The sequence below is a fragment of the Schistocerca serialis genome, chromosome 5, assembly GCF_023864345.2.
Source record: "Schistocerca serialis cubense isolate TAMUIC-IGC-003099 chromosome 5, iqSchSeri2.2, whole genome shotgun sequence".
NCBI lineage: Eukaryota > Metazoa > Arthropoda > Insecta > Orthoptera > Acrididae > Schistocerca > Schistocerca serialis.
Window position 1 is genome coordinate 257,999,245 of NC_064642.1, and position 12,689 is coordinate 258,011,933.

The 12,689-nt window shown below is 43.4% G+C and overlaps 1 protein-coding gene across 1 annotated transcript in view; it reads right to left on the bottom strand.

Annotated features, from left to right (window-relative positions):
- The window catches only part of LOC126481882 (thymus-specific serine protease-like), a 141,268-nt gene that overhangs the window by 112,506 nt on the left and 16,073 nt on the right, over positions 1-12,689 (bottom strand). Inside the window, exon 2 of the mRNA XM_050105841.1 lies at positions 3,465-3,646. Coding sequence (XP_049961798.1) covers positions 3,465-3,646 — 182 coding nt within the window. The remainder of the gene's footprint in view (positions 1-3,464; positions 3,647-12,689) is intronic.

Here is a 12,689-nt window from a genome sequence, read left to right on the forward strand (position 1 = left end):
ACGTGTCGACCACTGGGTACCATACGTGACCTTCCCAAGTCTGGATGAAGATCAGACGTCTTTTTGGGTACAGACCCCAACAGGTGTCCCTGGCGTTAAAACCAATGGCGTGCTCTCTACCGACTCAAACGCGATTACCTAGCAGTTTGCTGAGCACTATGCTCGAGCCTCTGCGTCGGAGAACTACCCCCCCCCCCCCCCCTCCCCCAGGCTTTCGCGCCCTCAAACGGCGGATGGAAAGGAAAGTCCTCTCGTTCACTACATGCCACAGTGAACCCTATAACGCCCCTTATACAGAGTGGGAACTCCTCAGCGTCCTTGCACATTTCCCAGACACAGCTCCTGGGCCGGACTGGATCCACAGTCAGATGATTAAACATCTCTTGTCTGTCTACAAGCGATATCTCCTCGTCATCTTCAACCGGATTTGATGCGATGGCGTCTTTCGATCGCAATGGAGGGAGAGCACCATCACTCCGGTGCTAAAATCCGGTAAAAATTAGCTTGATGTGGATAGCTATTGGCCTATCAGCCTCACCAACGTTCTCTGTAAGCTGCTGGAACGTATGGTGTGTTGGCGGTTGGGGTGAGTCCTGGAGTCTCGTGACCTACTGGCTCCATGTCAGGGCACCTTCCACCAGGGTCGCTCTATCACTGATAAGCTTGTGTCCCTCGAGTCTGCCATTGGAACAGCCTTTTCCAGACGCCAACACCTGGTTGCCGTCTTTATTGACTTACGTAAAACATACGACACGACATGGCGATATCATATACTTGCCACATTCTATGAGTGGGGTCTCTGGGACCCGCTCCCGACTTTTATGCAAAACTTCCTGTCGCTCCGTACTTTCCGTGTCCTCCCATAGTTCCCCCTGTATTCAGGAGAATGGCGTTCGCAGGGCTCCGTATTGAGTGTCTCTCTATTTTTAGTGTATATTAACAGTCTGAAAGCAGCTGTAGGGCCGTTGGTCTCACCTTCTCCGTATGCGGATGACATCTGCATTTCGTATTGCTCCTCCAGTACTGGTGTTCCTGAGCGGCACCTACAGGGAGCTCTAGCTCACGGCTTCCAGTTTTCTGCCGTGAAGTCGTGTGTCATGCACTTCTGTCGGCGTCGTACCGTTCATCCGGAACCTGAACTTAATGACGATCCACTCACTGTTGTGGAGACGTATTGATTCTTAGGACTGGTTTTCGATGCCCGATTGACTTGGCTACCTCACCTTCACCAGCTCAAATGGGAGTGCTGGCAGCACCTCAATGCTCTCTGCTGCCTGAGCATCACCAACTGGGGTGCAGATCGCTCTACGCTTCTGCAGCTCTACAGAGCCCTTGCTCAACTCCGCCTGGGCTATGGGAGTCTGGTTTACGGTTTGGCGGCGCCCTCAGCGTTGCGTTTACTTGTCCCAGTGCACCACTGTGGCGTTCGCCTAGCGATGGGAGCTTTTAGAATGAGTTCAATGACCAGCATCCTGGTAGAGGCTGGAGTCCCTCCATTGCGGATCCGACGTGCACGACTGCTAGCCAGTTACATTGCACACATTCAAAGTTCTCCTGAGCTTCTGAATTACCATCTCCTTTTCCCACCCACGGCAGTTCATCTCCGACATCGGCAGCCCAAGTCAGGGTTCGTGACTGCGGTTTGCGTGCAATCCCTTCTCTCCGAACTGGAGTCCTTCCCTTTACCACCTCTACTTGAGGTCCATTCATGTACACGTCTATGGTGTACACCTCAGACGAAGCTTTGTCTGGGCTTTTTTCATGGCCCTAAGTTCTCTGTTAACCCCGCCACTCTCCGCTGTCACTTCCTCTCGATTCTTGACGTTTTATGGGGCTCTCAAGCTATTCACAACAATGGATCGATGGCTGATGGTAATGTTGACTTCGCCTATGGCCTCAGAGGCCATATTGAACAGCATTCCTTGCGTGCTGGTTGCAGTGTGTTCACTGCAGAGCGTATGGCCGTATCTCGCCATCCTTTGATGGCGAACATCCAGGAGTCCATCTCTGCCCTGGAACTGTTCTGTCGTTCATTGGTGTTTGTGTGGGCCCCAGGACACGTCAAAATTCCAGGCCACGAACTTGCTGACAGGCTGGCCAAATAGGCTACGCGGAAACCACTCCTGGCGATGGCATCCTTGAAACTGACCTGCTTTCTGTCTTACACTGCAAGGTTTTTCGGCTTTGAGAGACAGAGAGTGGCATAACAGTATTCACTACAAACTACGTGTCATTCAGGAGACTACGAATGTGTGGAAGTCTCCATTGTGGGATTCTTGGAGGGAATCAGTTGTCCTTTGTAGGCTCCACATTGGTCATATGTGGCTCACACATGGTTACCTTCTCCATCGCGAGTATGAAGGATGTGTAAGGGTTTCCCAGCGAAACTTCTCCAGTGTATTCGAAGTATAATAATCAGTGCTTCCTGTAGCCTTTCATCAGGGCGTCTATGGACACGTTGGCCTATCTGACCTCCAAAAATGTAAGCTGTATTCTTCACTGAACATCACAGTATGGCACTCAATGTTCCAGTTGACGCTGGCTCTACACCGTGCAAGTCTCTGGTGCGTGTGGTATGGTGTCAGCGGTAAACAACCTATGAAACGCAAGATTTCAGTTCTGCTTGCAGTAATCTGTTCCCGAATGTGACATCCTGCGTGTAATCTCTGCCTGTGTTTCAGCTGAGAGCATCAGTCTATTCCTCAGAGCCAGTCGAACAATTCTTCTATCATCTCAAGGTATAGTTGTTCTCCAAGGATCTATTCTTACTGTTCTTGATGTAATGTTTCATCACCACTCACCCTGAAGGTATCGCACTACTGTCAACTGTCTGTGCTATCTGTGTACAGTATTTGTTAGTCCCATGCCCACCATGCCAATGATTCGAACTATCTGAAAGTCGAAACGATGGCGACGAGCTACACGTGCATGCTGTGTTGCGATCTTAACTGAAAAAATTACAATAATGTTATGGACGCACAATAGCCAGCATATACCTACACCATTTTTCATCTGTAGAAGTGGCTTTCTTCTGCACTGAGAGCGAGTTCGCATAAGGAGGAAGTTTTGATCATATATCCCACAGGCATGTAAACACCAAAGCATCAAACAAATGGCTCTAAGCACTATGGGACTTAACATCTGAGGTCATCAGTCCCCTCGACTTAGAACTACTTAAACCTAACCAACCTTCGGACATCACACACACCCATGCCCGAGGTAGGATTCGAACCTGCTACCGTGGCAGCCGCGCGGTTCCGGACTGAAGCGCCTAGAACCGCTCGGCAACAGCGTCCGGCACCAAAGAATCACATTAGCAGGTTTTGCTCAAGGTACTGATCATGTAACGCTTTCCAATCACATCCGCGCATTTGTATAATTGTAAAGAAGGGTATCATTGGCGTTGGAGATCGCTGCCGCGATAGCAGTCAGTCCGCCGTTCTATAGCTACGTTGCTGGCTTACCGAGTGGGTCGGCTCTGCCCGTAGAAGCGGTGCTCCAGCTCGAGGCAGAGGCCGCGCAGCCGGGCGCACAGCGACGCCATGAAGCCAGCCTCCACCCACGCCACGTTGGCCTCCGTTTCCGCCCCCACGTATAGCAGCACCGGGCCCCCCGCCTCGTGGTGTGCCGTGTTCCGGAAGAACCGCTGCAAACAGATGCCTCGATTATTCCGCGGTAGCAGTGCATTATACTCTCTGTACATCAAACCATCACGAAAATTTTTGGGAAAGCTACCCAAGCGTCAGGTAAGTCACTACTAGTAACCTGAACTGTATGGCGCTATGTACCTTGTAAAAGCGACCGTCGGGATTTACTACTTAAATACCCTTCCCAACCAGAAGCAATGACATTTAGCATGTCGGACTTCCACCTCCGTGTTACAAATAAGTTTCATAAATATACGTAACGGTGATGCAGGGTGTTAGAAAAAGGGCTCCCTAGTTTTAAGTATAAATTTAATGGAGAAATTAATGAAAAATTACATCAGTGAGTACATATAATGAAAGAGAATTCCTTCAAGTTTTGTTTTAATGTTAGTAGACTCAACGAGGAATCCATCTGTTGTCCTGCACACGTCGAGACGATATTCCATTTTTCGCCACGTATTCACCAACATTTCGGGTGTAACTGTACCAACCACCGCCACGATCTTTTCCCGTAAATCATTGATTCCTCCGATCTTTCCGCTGTGCACAACATTTTTTATGTGGCCCCAAGAGGAAACGTCCAGTGGGTTTAAGTCTGGGCTTCGTGGTGGCCAAGGTATTGCTCCAGCCCTGCCTATCCACCTTCCTGGAAAGCGAGTGTCAAGAGCCGCATGCACATGGTTACTGTAATGAGGTGGGGCACTCCTAATTGTACACTACGTCTGGCCAATGACTTCTTCGGGCTATGAACACACGAAACACGGATCTCTTCAACATCATCTTCAGAAGTTCTCGGTCTACCTGGTTATTTTTCTTTTAAAACACTACCGGTTTCCTTGAAAGACGTTAGCCAATGACGGATAATGTTTGCTGTAGGTTTTTCACCACCATATTGACGTCAAAAATTACGTTGCACTGTTATAACTGACTGAATTTTCAGAAGCCAAATAACACATTGCTCTTTCTGTTGCGTAGTAGACATTGTTGCTGAGTTGCTCTGCACTGCATTGCACACATGCCTGGACTAAACTGAGGGAACAGAGGAGAAAAACAGCATTGGTGCCGTCTCAAGGTCAAGCAGTCCTGTCAACTGCGGGGGAGCCAAACTTGGAGAGTTGAATCAAAAACCACAAACAAGAATAGTATATGTCACCTTGTACATATTCTAGGACACATTAAAACTAGGGAGTTCTTTTTCAAACACCGTGTATTTTACTCCTATGTGCTCAACATTGAAACTGAAGTAAGAAAAGTAAGATTTTTGTTCATACAATGACTGGAGGATAGAAATAGGTATAGTCAATGATTTAGTACCGTGCAGCACTATGTTTACATGTTAATAGTATGTTATTGTAATTAGAAAACATTCGTGTTCCCATTCATACTAACAACGGTATTAATAATGCACCAAATAACATTATAATTAATGTCCAATGATGTTGTACAGGTAACAGTATTCTGTAATGATATCCTATTTGTGAAATGTTATCCGAAGAATTCGTGAAGGGAAGCAAAATGAACGTTAGTGCAAAATAATGTTGTTGTTGTTGTTGTGGTCTTCAGTCCTGAGACTGGTTTGATGCAGCTCTCCAAGCTACTCTATCCTGTGCAAGCTTCTTCATCTCCCAGTACCTACTGCAACCTACATCCTTCTGAATCTGCTTAGTGTATTCATCTCTTGGTCTCCCCCTATGATTTTTACCCTCCACGCTGCCCTCAAATACTAAATTGGTGATCCCTTGATGCCTCAGAACATATCCTACCAACCGATCCCTTCTTCTGGTCAAGTTGTGCCACAAACTTCTCTTCTCCCCAATCCTATTCAATACTTCCTCATTAGTTATGTGATCTACCCATCTAATCTTCAACATTCTTCTGTAGCACCACATTTCAAAAGCTTCTATTCTCTTCTTGTCCAAACTATTTACCGTCCATGTTTCACTTCCATACATGGCTACACTCCATACAAATACTTTCAGAAATAACTTCCTGACACTTAAATCTATACTCGATGTTAACAAATTTCTCTTCTTCAGAAACGCTTTCCTTGCCATTGCCAGTCTACATTTTATATCCTCTCTACTTCGTCCATCATCAGTTATTTTGCTCCCCAAATAGCAAAACTCCTTTACTACTTTAAGTGTCTCATTTCCTAATCTAATACCCTCAGCATCACCCGACTTAACTCGACTACATTCCATTATCCTCGTTTTGCTTTTGTTGACGTTCATCTTATATCCTCCCTTCAAGACACCATCCATTCCGTTCAACTGCTCTTCCAAGTCCTTTGCTGTCTCTGACAGAATTACAATGTCATCGGCGAACCTCAAAGTTTTTATTTCTTCTCCATGGAGTCTAATACCTACTCCAAATTTTTCTTTTGTTTCCTTTACTGCTTGCTCAATATACAGATTGAATAACATCGGGGAGAGGCTACAACCTTGTCTTACTGCCTTCCCAACCACTGCTTCCCTTTCATGTCCCTCAACTCTTATAACTGCCATCTGGTTTCTGTACAAGTTGTAAATAGCCTTTCGCTCCCTGTATTTTACCCCTGCCACCTTTAGAATTTGAAAGAGAGTATTCCAGTCAACATTGTCAAAAGCTTTCTCTAAGTCTACAAATGCTAGAAACGTAGGTTTGCCTTTCCTTAATCTTTCTTCTAAGATAAGTTGTAAGGTCAGTATTGCCTCACGTGTTCCAGTATTTCTACGGAATCCAAACTGATCTTCCCCGAGGTCAGCTTCTACTAGTTTTTCCATTCGTCTGTAAAGATTTCGTGTTAGTACTTTGCAGCTGTGGCTTATTAAACTGATAGTTCGGTAATTTTCACATCTGTCAACACCTGCTTTCTTTGGGATTGGAATTATTATATTCTTCTTGAAGTCTGAGGGTATTTCGCCTGTTTCATACATCTTGCTCACCAGATGGTAGAGTTTTGTCAGGACTGGCTCTCCCAAGGCCGTCAGTAGTTCCAATGGAATGTTGTCTACTCCGGTGGCCTTGTTTCGACTCAGGTCCTTCAGTGCTCTGTCAAACTCTTCACGCAGTATCGTATCTCCCATTTCATCTTCATCTACATCCTCTTCCATTTCCATAATATTGTCCTCAAGTGCATCGCCCTTGTATAGACCCTCTATATACTCCTTCCACCTTTCTGCTTTCTCTTCTTTGCTTAGAACTGGGTTTCCATCTGAGCTCTTGATGTTCATACATGTGGTTCTCTTATCTCCAAAGGTCTCTTTAATTTTCCTGTAGGCAGTATCTATCTTGCCCCTAGTAAGATAAGCCTCTACATCCTTACATTTGTCCTCTAGCCATCCCTGCTTAGCCATTTTGCACTTCCTGTCGATCTCATTTTTGAGACGTTTGTATTCCTTTTTGCCTGCTTCATTTACTGCATTTTTATATTTTCTCCTTTCATCAATTAAATTCAATATTTCTTCTGTTACCCAAGGATTTCTACTAACCCTCTTCTTTTTACCTATTTGATCGTCTGCTGCCTTCACTACTTCATCCCTCAGAGCTACCCATTCTTCTTCTAATTTATTTCTTTCCCCCATTCCTTTCAATTATTCCCTTATGCTCTCCCTGAAACTCTGTACAACCTCTGGTTCTTTCAGTTTATCCAGGTCCCATCTCCTTAAATTCCCACCTTTTTGCAGTTTCTTCAGTTTTAATCTACAGGTCATAACCAATAGATTGTGGTCAGAGTCCACATCTGTCCCTGGAAATGTCTTACAATTTAAAACCTGGTTCCTAAATCTCTGTCTTACCATTATATAATCTATCTGATACCTTTTAGTATCTCCAGGGTTCTTCCATGTATACAACCTTCTATCATGATTCTTAAACCAAGTGTTAGCTATGATTAAGTTGTGCTCTGTGCAAAATTCTATCACGCGGCTTCCTCTTTCATTTCTTAGCCCCAATCCATATTCACCTACTACGTTTCCTTCTCTCCCTTTTCCTACACTCGAATTCCAGTCACCCATGACTATTAAATTTTCGTCTCCCTTCACTATCTGAATAATTTCTTTTATTTCATCATACATTTCTTCAATTTCTTCGTCATCTGCAGAGCTAGTTGGCATATAAACTTGTACTACTGTAGTAGGTGTGGGCTTCATATCTATCTTGGCCACAATAATGCGTTCACTATGCTGTTTGTAGTAGCTTACCCGAATTCCTATTTTCCTATTCATTATTAAACCTACTCCTGCATTACCCCTATTTGACTTTGTGTTTATAACCCTGTAGTCACCTGACCAGAAGTCTTGTTCGTCCTGCCACCGAACTTCACTAATTCCCACAATATCTAACTTTAACCCATCCATTTCCCTTTTTAAATTTTTTAACCTACCTGCCCGATTAAGGGATCTGACATTCCACGCTCCGATCCGTAGAACGCCAGTTTTCTTTCTCCTGATAACGACATCCTCTTGAGTAGTCCCCGCCCGGAGATCCGAATGGGGGACTATTTTACCTCCGGAATATTTTACCCAAGAGGACGCCATCATCATTTAATCATACAGTAAAGCTGCATGCCCTCGGGAAAAATTACGGCCGTAGTTTCCCCTTGCTTTCAGCCGTTCGCAGTACCAGCACAGCAAGGCCGTTTTGGTTATTGTTACAAGGCCAGATCAGTCAATCATCCAGACTGTTGCCCTTGCAACTACTGAAAAGGCTGCTGCCCCTCTTCAGGAACCACATGTTTGTCTGGCGTCTCAACAGATACCCCTCCGTTGTGGTTGTACCTACGGTACGGCTATCTGTATCGCTGAGGCACGCAAGCCTCCCCACCAACGGCAAGGTCCATAAATAACGTTAGTGATGCAAATTTGTCTTTCCATTTGCAACTAATCACTCACAGCGTGTTGTTAAAATAGGTTTAAAGTGATTTAAAAACGCAGCTTCGTCGAAATCATTTTTTAATTGCCTAAATATTGGTTTTCGTCGCATTTCTTTGTGTGTTTATTATAAGTTGCTCGTTATGACGGTATGCCGCTTCAAGGCAATAGCGCATTGAAGATTCAGGAAGAAATCATCGAGAACCTACACTTTACTAAATCCCTTGCTTGACTTTCTTGAGCAAACGCATTATTCAAGTGAATGTCATAAATTTGCGGCAGGCTGGTATCGTTTCTGTCTCCCTTTGAGTCTCGGTAGTGATTTTACGTTTAGTAATCCATGGCGATAAACCTCTTCTTGCGACAGCTCAATTCATGTGACATGTCAAGCCACACGTTTTCTACGAACATTGCAAGCATACATCGCTATATCCAAAGCACAGGCAGTCATTCACTGTCAGCAACAGACTGTTACTGCTTGACTTTTCTTAACAAGAAATAACGTCTTTGTCCTATTCCGTGCAGTTTCCTTTCAAACATTAGAAAAATGTTCACAGCAAGCCTTTAAGAAATAACATCATAAACTTTATTCATACACCGATCAACTGAAGTATTTCTTCTGTTACCGATGGTTTCTTCACAGTTTCTTTCTTTGCACCTATGTTTCTCCTACCAACTTCTGTGATTGCTCTTTTTAGAGATGTCCATTCCTCTTCAACTGTACTGCCTACTGAGCTATTCCTTATTGTTGTATCTCCTTATTCCTTACTACTTCCGTATCCCACTTCTTTGCGCATTTTTCTTCCTGATTAATGTCTTAAACTTCAGCCTACTCTCCATCACTACTGTATTGTGACCGGAGACTATATCTGATTCTGGGTACGCCTTACAATACAGTATCTGATTTCGAAATCTCTGTCTGTTCATGATGCAATCTAACTAAAACCTTCCCGTGTCACCCGGCCTTTTCCTAGTGTACTTCGTCCTCTTGTGATTACTGAACAGAGTATTTGCCATTAGTAGCTGCAATTTATCAAAGAACTCAATTAATCTTGCTCCTCTCTCATTTCTTGTCGCAAGTCCATATTCTCCTGTAATCTTTTCTTCTACTGCTTCCCCTACAACTTCATTCTAGTCCCCCATGCCTATTAGATTTTCATCTTCTCTTACGTACTGTATTACCGTTTTAGTATTCTCATATACTTTCTCTGCTTCATGTTCAGCTTGCGACTTCGGCATGTATACTTGAACTATCTTTTTCGGTGTTGGTTTGCTGTCGATTCTGATGCGAACAACCTATCACTGAACTGTTCACAGTAACACACTCTCTGCCTTCCTTCTTATTCATAACGAATACTACCCGTTGTACCATTTTCTACTGCTGTTGGTATTACCCTAAACGCATCTGACCAGAAATCCTTGTCTTCTTTCCATTTCACTTCACTGACACCTACCATATCTAGATCAAGACCTTGCATTTCCCTTTTCAGATGTTCAAGCTTGTGACATTCCACGCCCTGATTCGTATAACATTACCTTTTCGTTGATTATTCAATTTTTTTCTCATGGTCACATCCGCTTCGGCAGTCCCCTCCCAGAGATCCGAATGGGGGCTATTGCTGAATCTTTTGCCAATGGAGAGATCATCATGACACTTTTTCACTTATAGGCCATATGTCCTGTGGATACAGATTGCGTCTCTTTAATGCAGTGATTTCCATTGCCTTCTGCGTCCTCATGCCGTTGATCATAGCTGATTCTTCCAACGACAGCGGCAGTTTCCCATCCCAGGTATAAGAGAGTGCCCTGAACCTTGACCAATCCTCCCCCACCAATTCCGATTACTAATCAGAATTTAAGAAGTGGAGCGTTTCGAACCGGGACCGAGGTCGTTTTGGTCACTGATCAAAGACGCTACCCCTAGACCATGGGTGCCTTCGTTATATGAAGGAAGAATTTATTCTTGTAACAGGTGCGTGCTCTAAAGTGGTACTGCAGTCTTGTGCAGTCAGTTACTTGCGTTTGTGACCAGAACCAAGCAAACAATCGTTAATCAAGTAATGATGATTGAAATTATTTGCCCGACTACCACATGGTGCATGATGCAGACGACAGGAGCCTGTAGCCATGCATAATTGAGGGCATTAGTGCAGTAACCCGATACATTCACGTTTCAGCGAAAAAAAGATTTTACTACCACTTCATAGTTTGGAGGCTGATCTATCGTACTGTACAAGAATGAGATCTGTGCACGGGACCGGTTCAGAATAGGAAATGGACTTGTGGACGTTAAGAGTTCAGGGCAACAACCGTACATTTCCAGAGCTTGCCTTGTCATTCCACTAAACAATACTCAGATTATGGTATGTTAAATTCGTGCAAGAAGTTCACTGTGTTCGACGTTGCATGAGATCTATTTTTAAACATCTCATCCCGTCTAAAAAAGCTCTGTAGCTTCAACATCACGAGTGCTGATAATGAGAAGAAACTTCTTTGAGTACTCTACTGAATAGAATGTGTATAGTGACGGAAAAAGAACTCAGCTACAAGAAGACGTTGTGCGACATAAACGGAAGTTGACAGTCGTGTTTATACATCTGGAAGTTGATGTTTATTCAGATTTCGCGCCCGTCGCATAAGATTGGCACAAGTAGCGCCACTATGAGGATGAAAGTCAGGTTTGCTTTAAATACACGCCGTAATGACAGTTAGCGTTAGTTATCTCTGAGATTCTAAGTGGTGAGTTGATGTTAATGAAGAATGCCTTTAAATTGACAAAGACGCCGTTATAAAGAACTCACTGGTTTCGAGCAAGATAGACTGCCAAAACCCAAAGTGTGCAGCCAATTGATAAATGTGAAAAAATGTGATAATGTTGTCAAACATAGACTGCCATACCTCAATAAGAGGCAGTGTTTGAAACTGAAGAAACTGAAATCCTTTTGAGGAAATTTGTGTCGGAAATGAACTGCCGTAAAACTCAAAGTGGGCAGTCAAACGTCTGATGTATAGTGTATATACAGTGTTGAAATGTTTGTTAACACGGACTGCCAGATGCTATTGAAAGCAGGAAAATTATTTGATTATTATATTGGCTAGTGTTGTATGCGTTTAGATGTGGCTATCAAAAAAGGACTGTCTGTTTCAAATAAGGGAAACGAGCAAAGAATGCTAGGTTCAATTTAAATATTTTTGTATGATTATGCAAATATTAAAGAATGGACCGCTATTATTAGGAGCAGCATTGAAAGTTTCTTGCTTACTAACTTTAAAATTATGCACGAACCGTGTTAAAAAGTCTTGTGATATTGTTAGGTGTATATTTCTGTATATGTACTTACAGTTTTTGAATGCTTCGAACATGATACTCGATAGTCTTGGCAATACAGAAAAAGTTTTGATTGCTACTCAACTTATTGTTTCACAAAATAAATGATAGGTGTAAAGAAATGAATATTGAAGCTTATGTCTTGTTTTGGTAATAATGTGTTTTTTAGTGTGTTTTGTGATGTGTTTTTTTTTCATGCCCAACTCTGGTTGGATTGATTATTTCTTTCATTGCTTGACACCATTTAGGTGCTATTGGTGTTTCATTGATGTATCCCTAACAGAAAACATCAATGAACCATGGGGCATATGTAATACCTATTTTCGACCTATTTTGTATCTGTATCGATATTTCTATGTAAATTTGTAGTGTTGCTTATGTAGAGTGTTGTTTCTGTCTTGGAAATTCTTGGAGTATGTATACATATTTCAGTTACGTGAATTTTTGAACGATGTTGTCTAATCTGTGCTCGTGGATTTAACTAACTACTGGAATGATTGTTATATACTGAACTGTAAATGAATTGGTCCATAGTTAGGGAACGTAGGGTTGAATGTAAAAGATGAGGGGAAACCCCGCAGCTACGGAAGTAGCCTGGCGGAGTGGAAAAAGTGTTGTTGGTGAGAAAGTGGCTACTCGTCCATTGTGATGGGTAAGGAGTCCGAGCGGAGCAGTACTGCGGTTAACATCTTGCTAGCAGTAGCGGATCATTGCGGCTCATATTCTTGAAGTTTTGAGGTCAGAGAAGCTTAAGAGCAGTATTTATGGGATTTGGATGATGCATTTGGTGATACTATTATCATGGCATGGTTTTGGTCTTTTAAAAATATAATTCTGATGCCGAGAAGGTAGAGGCGCCTTGCC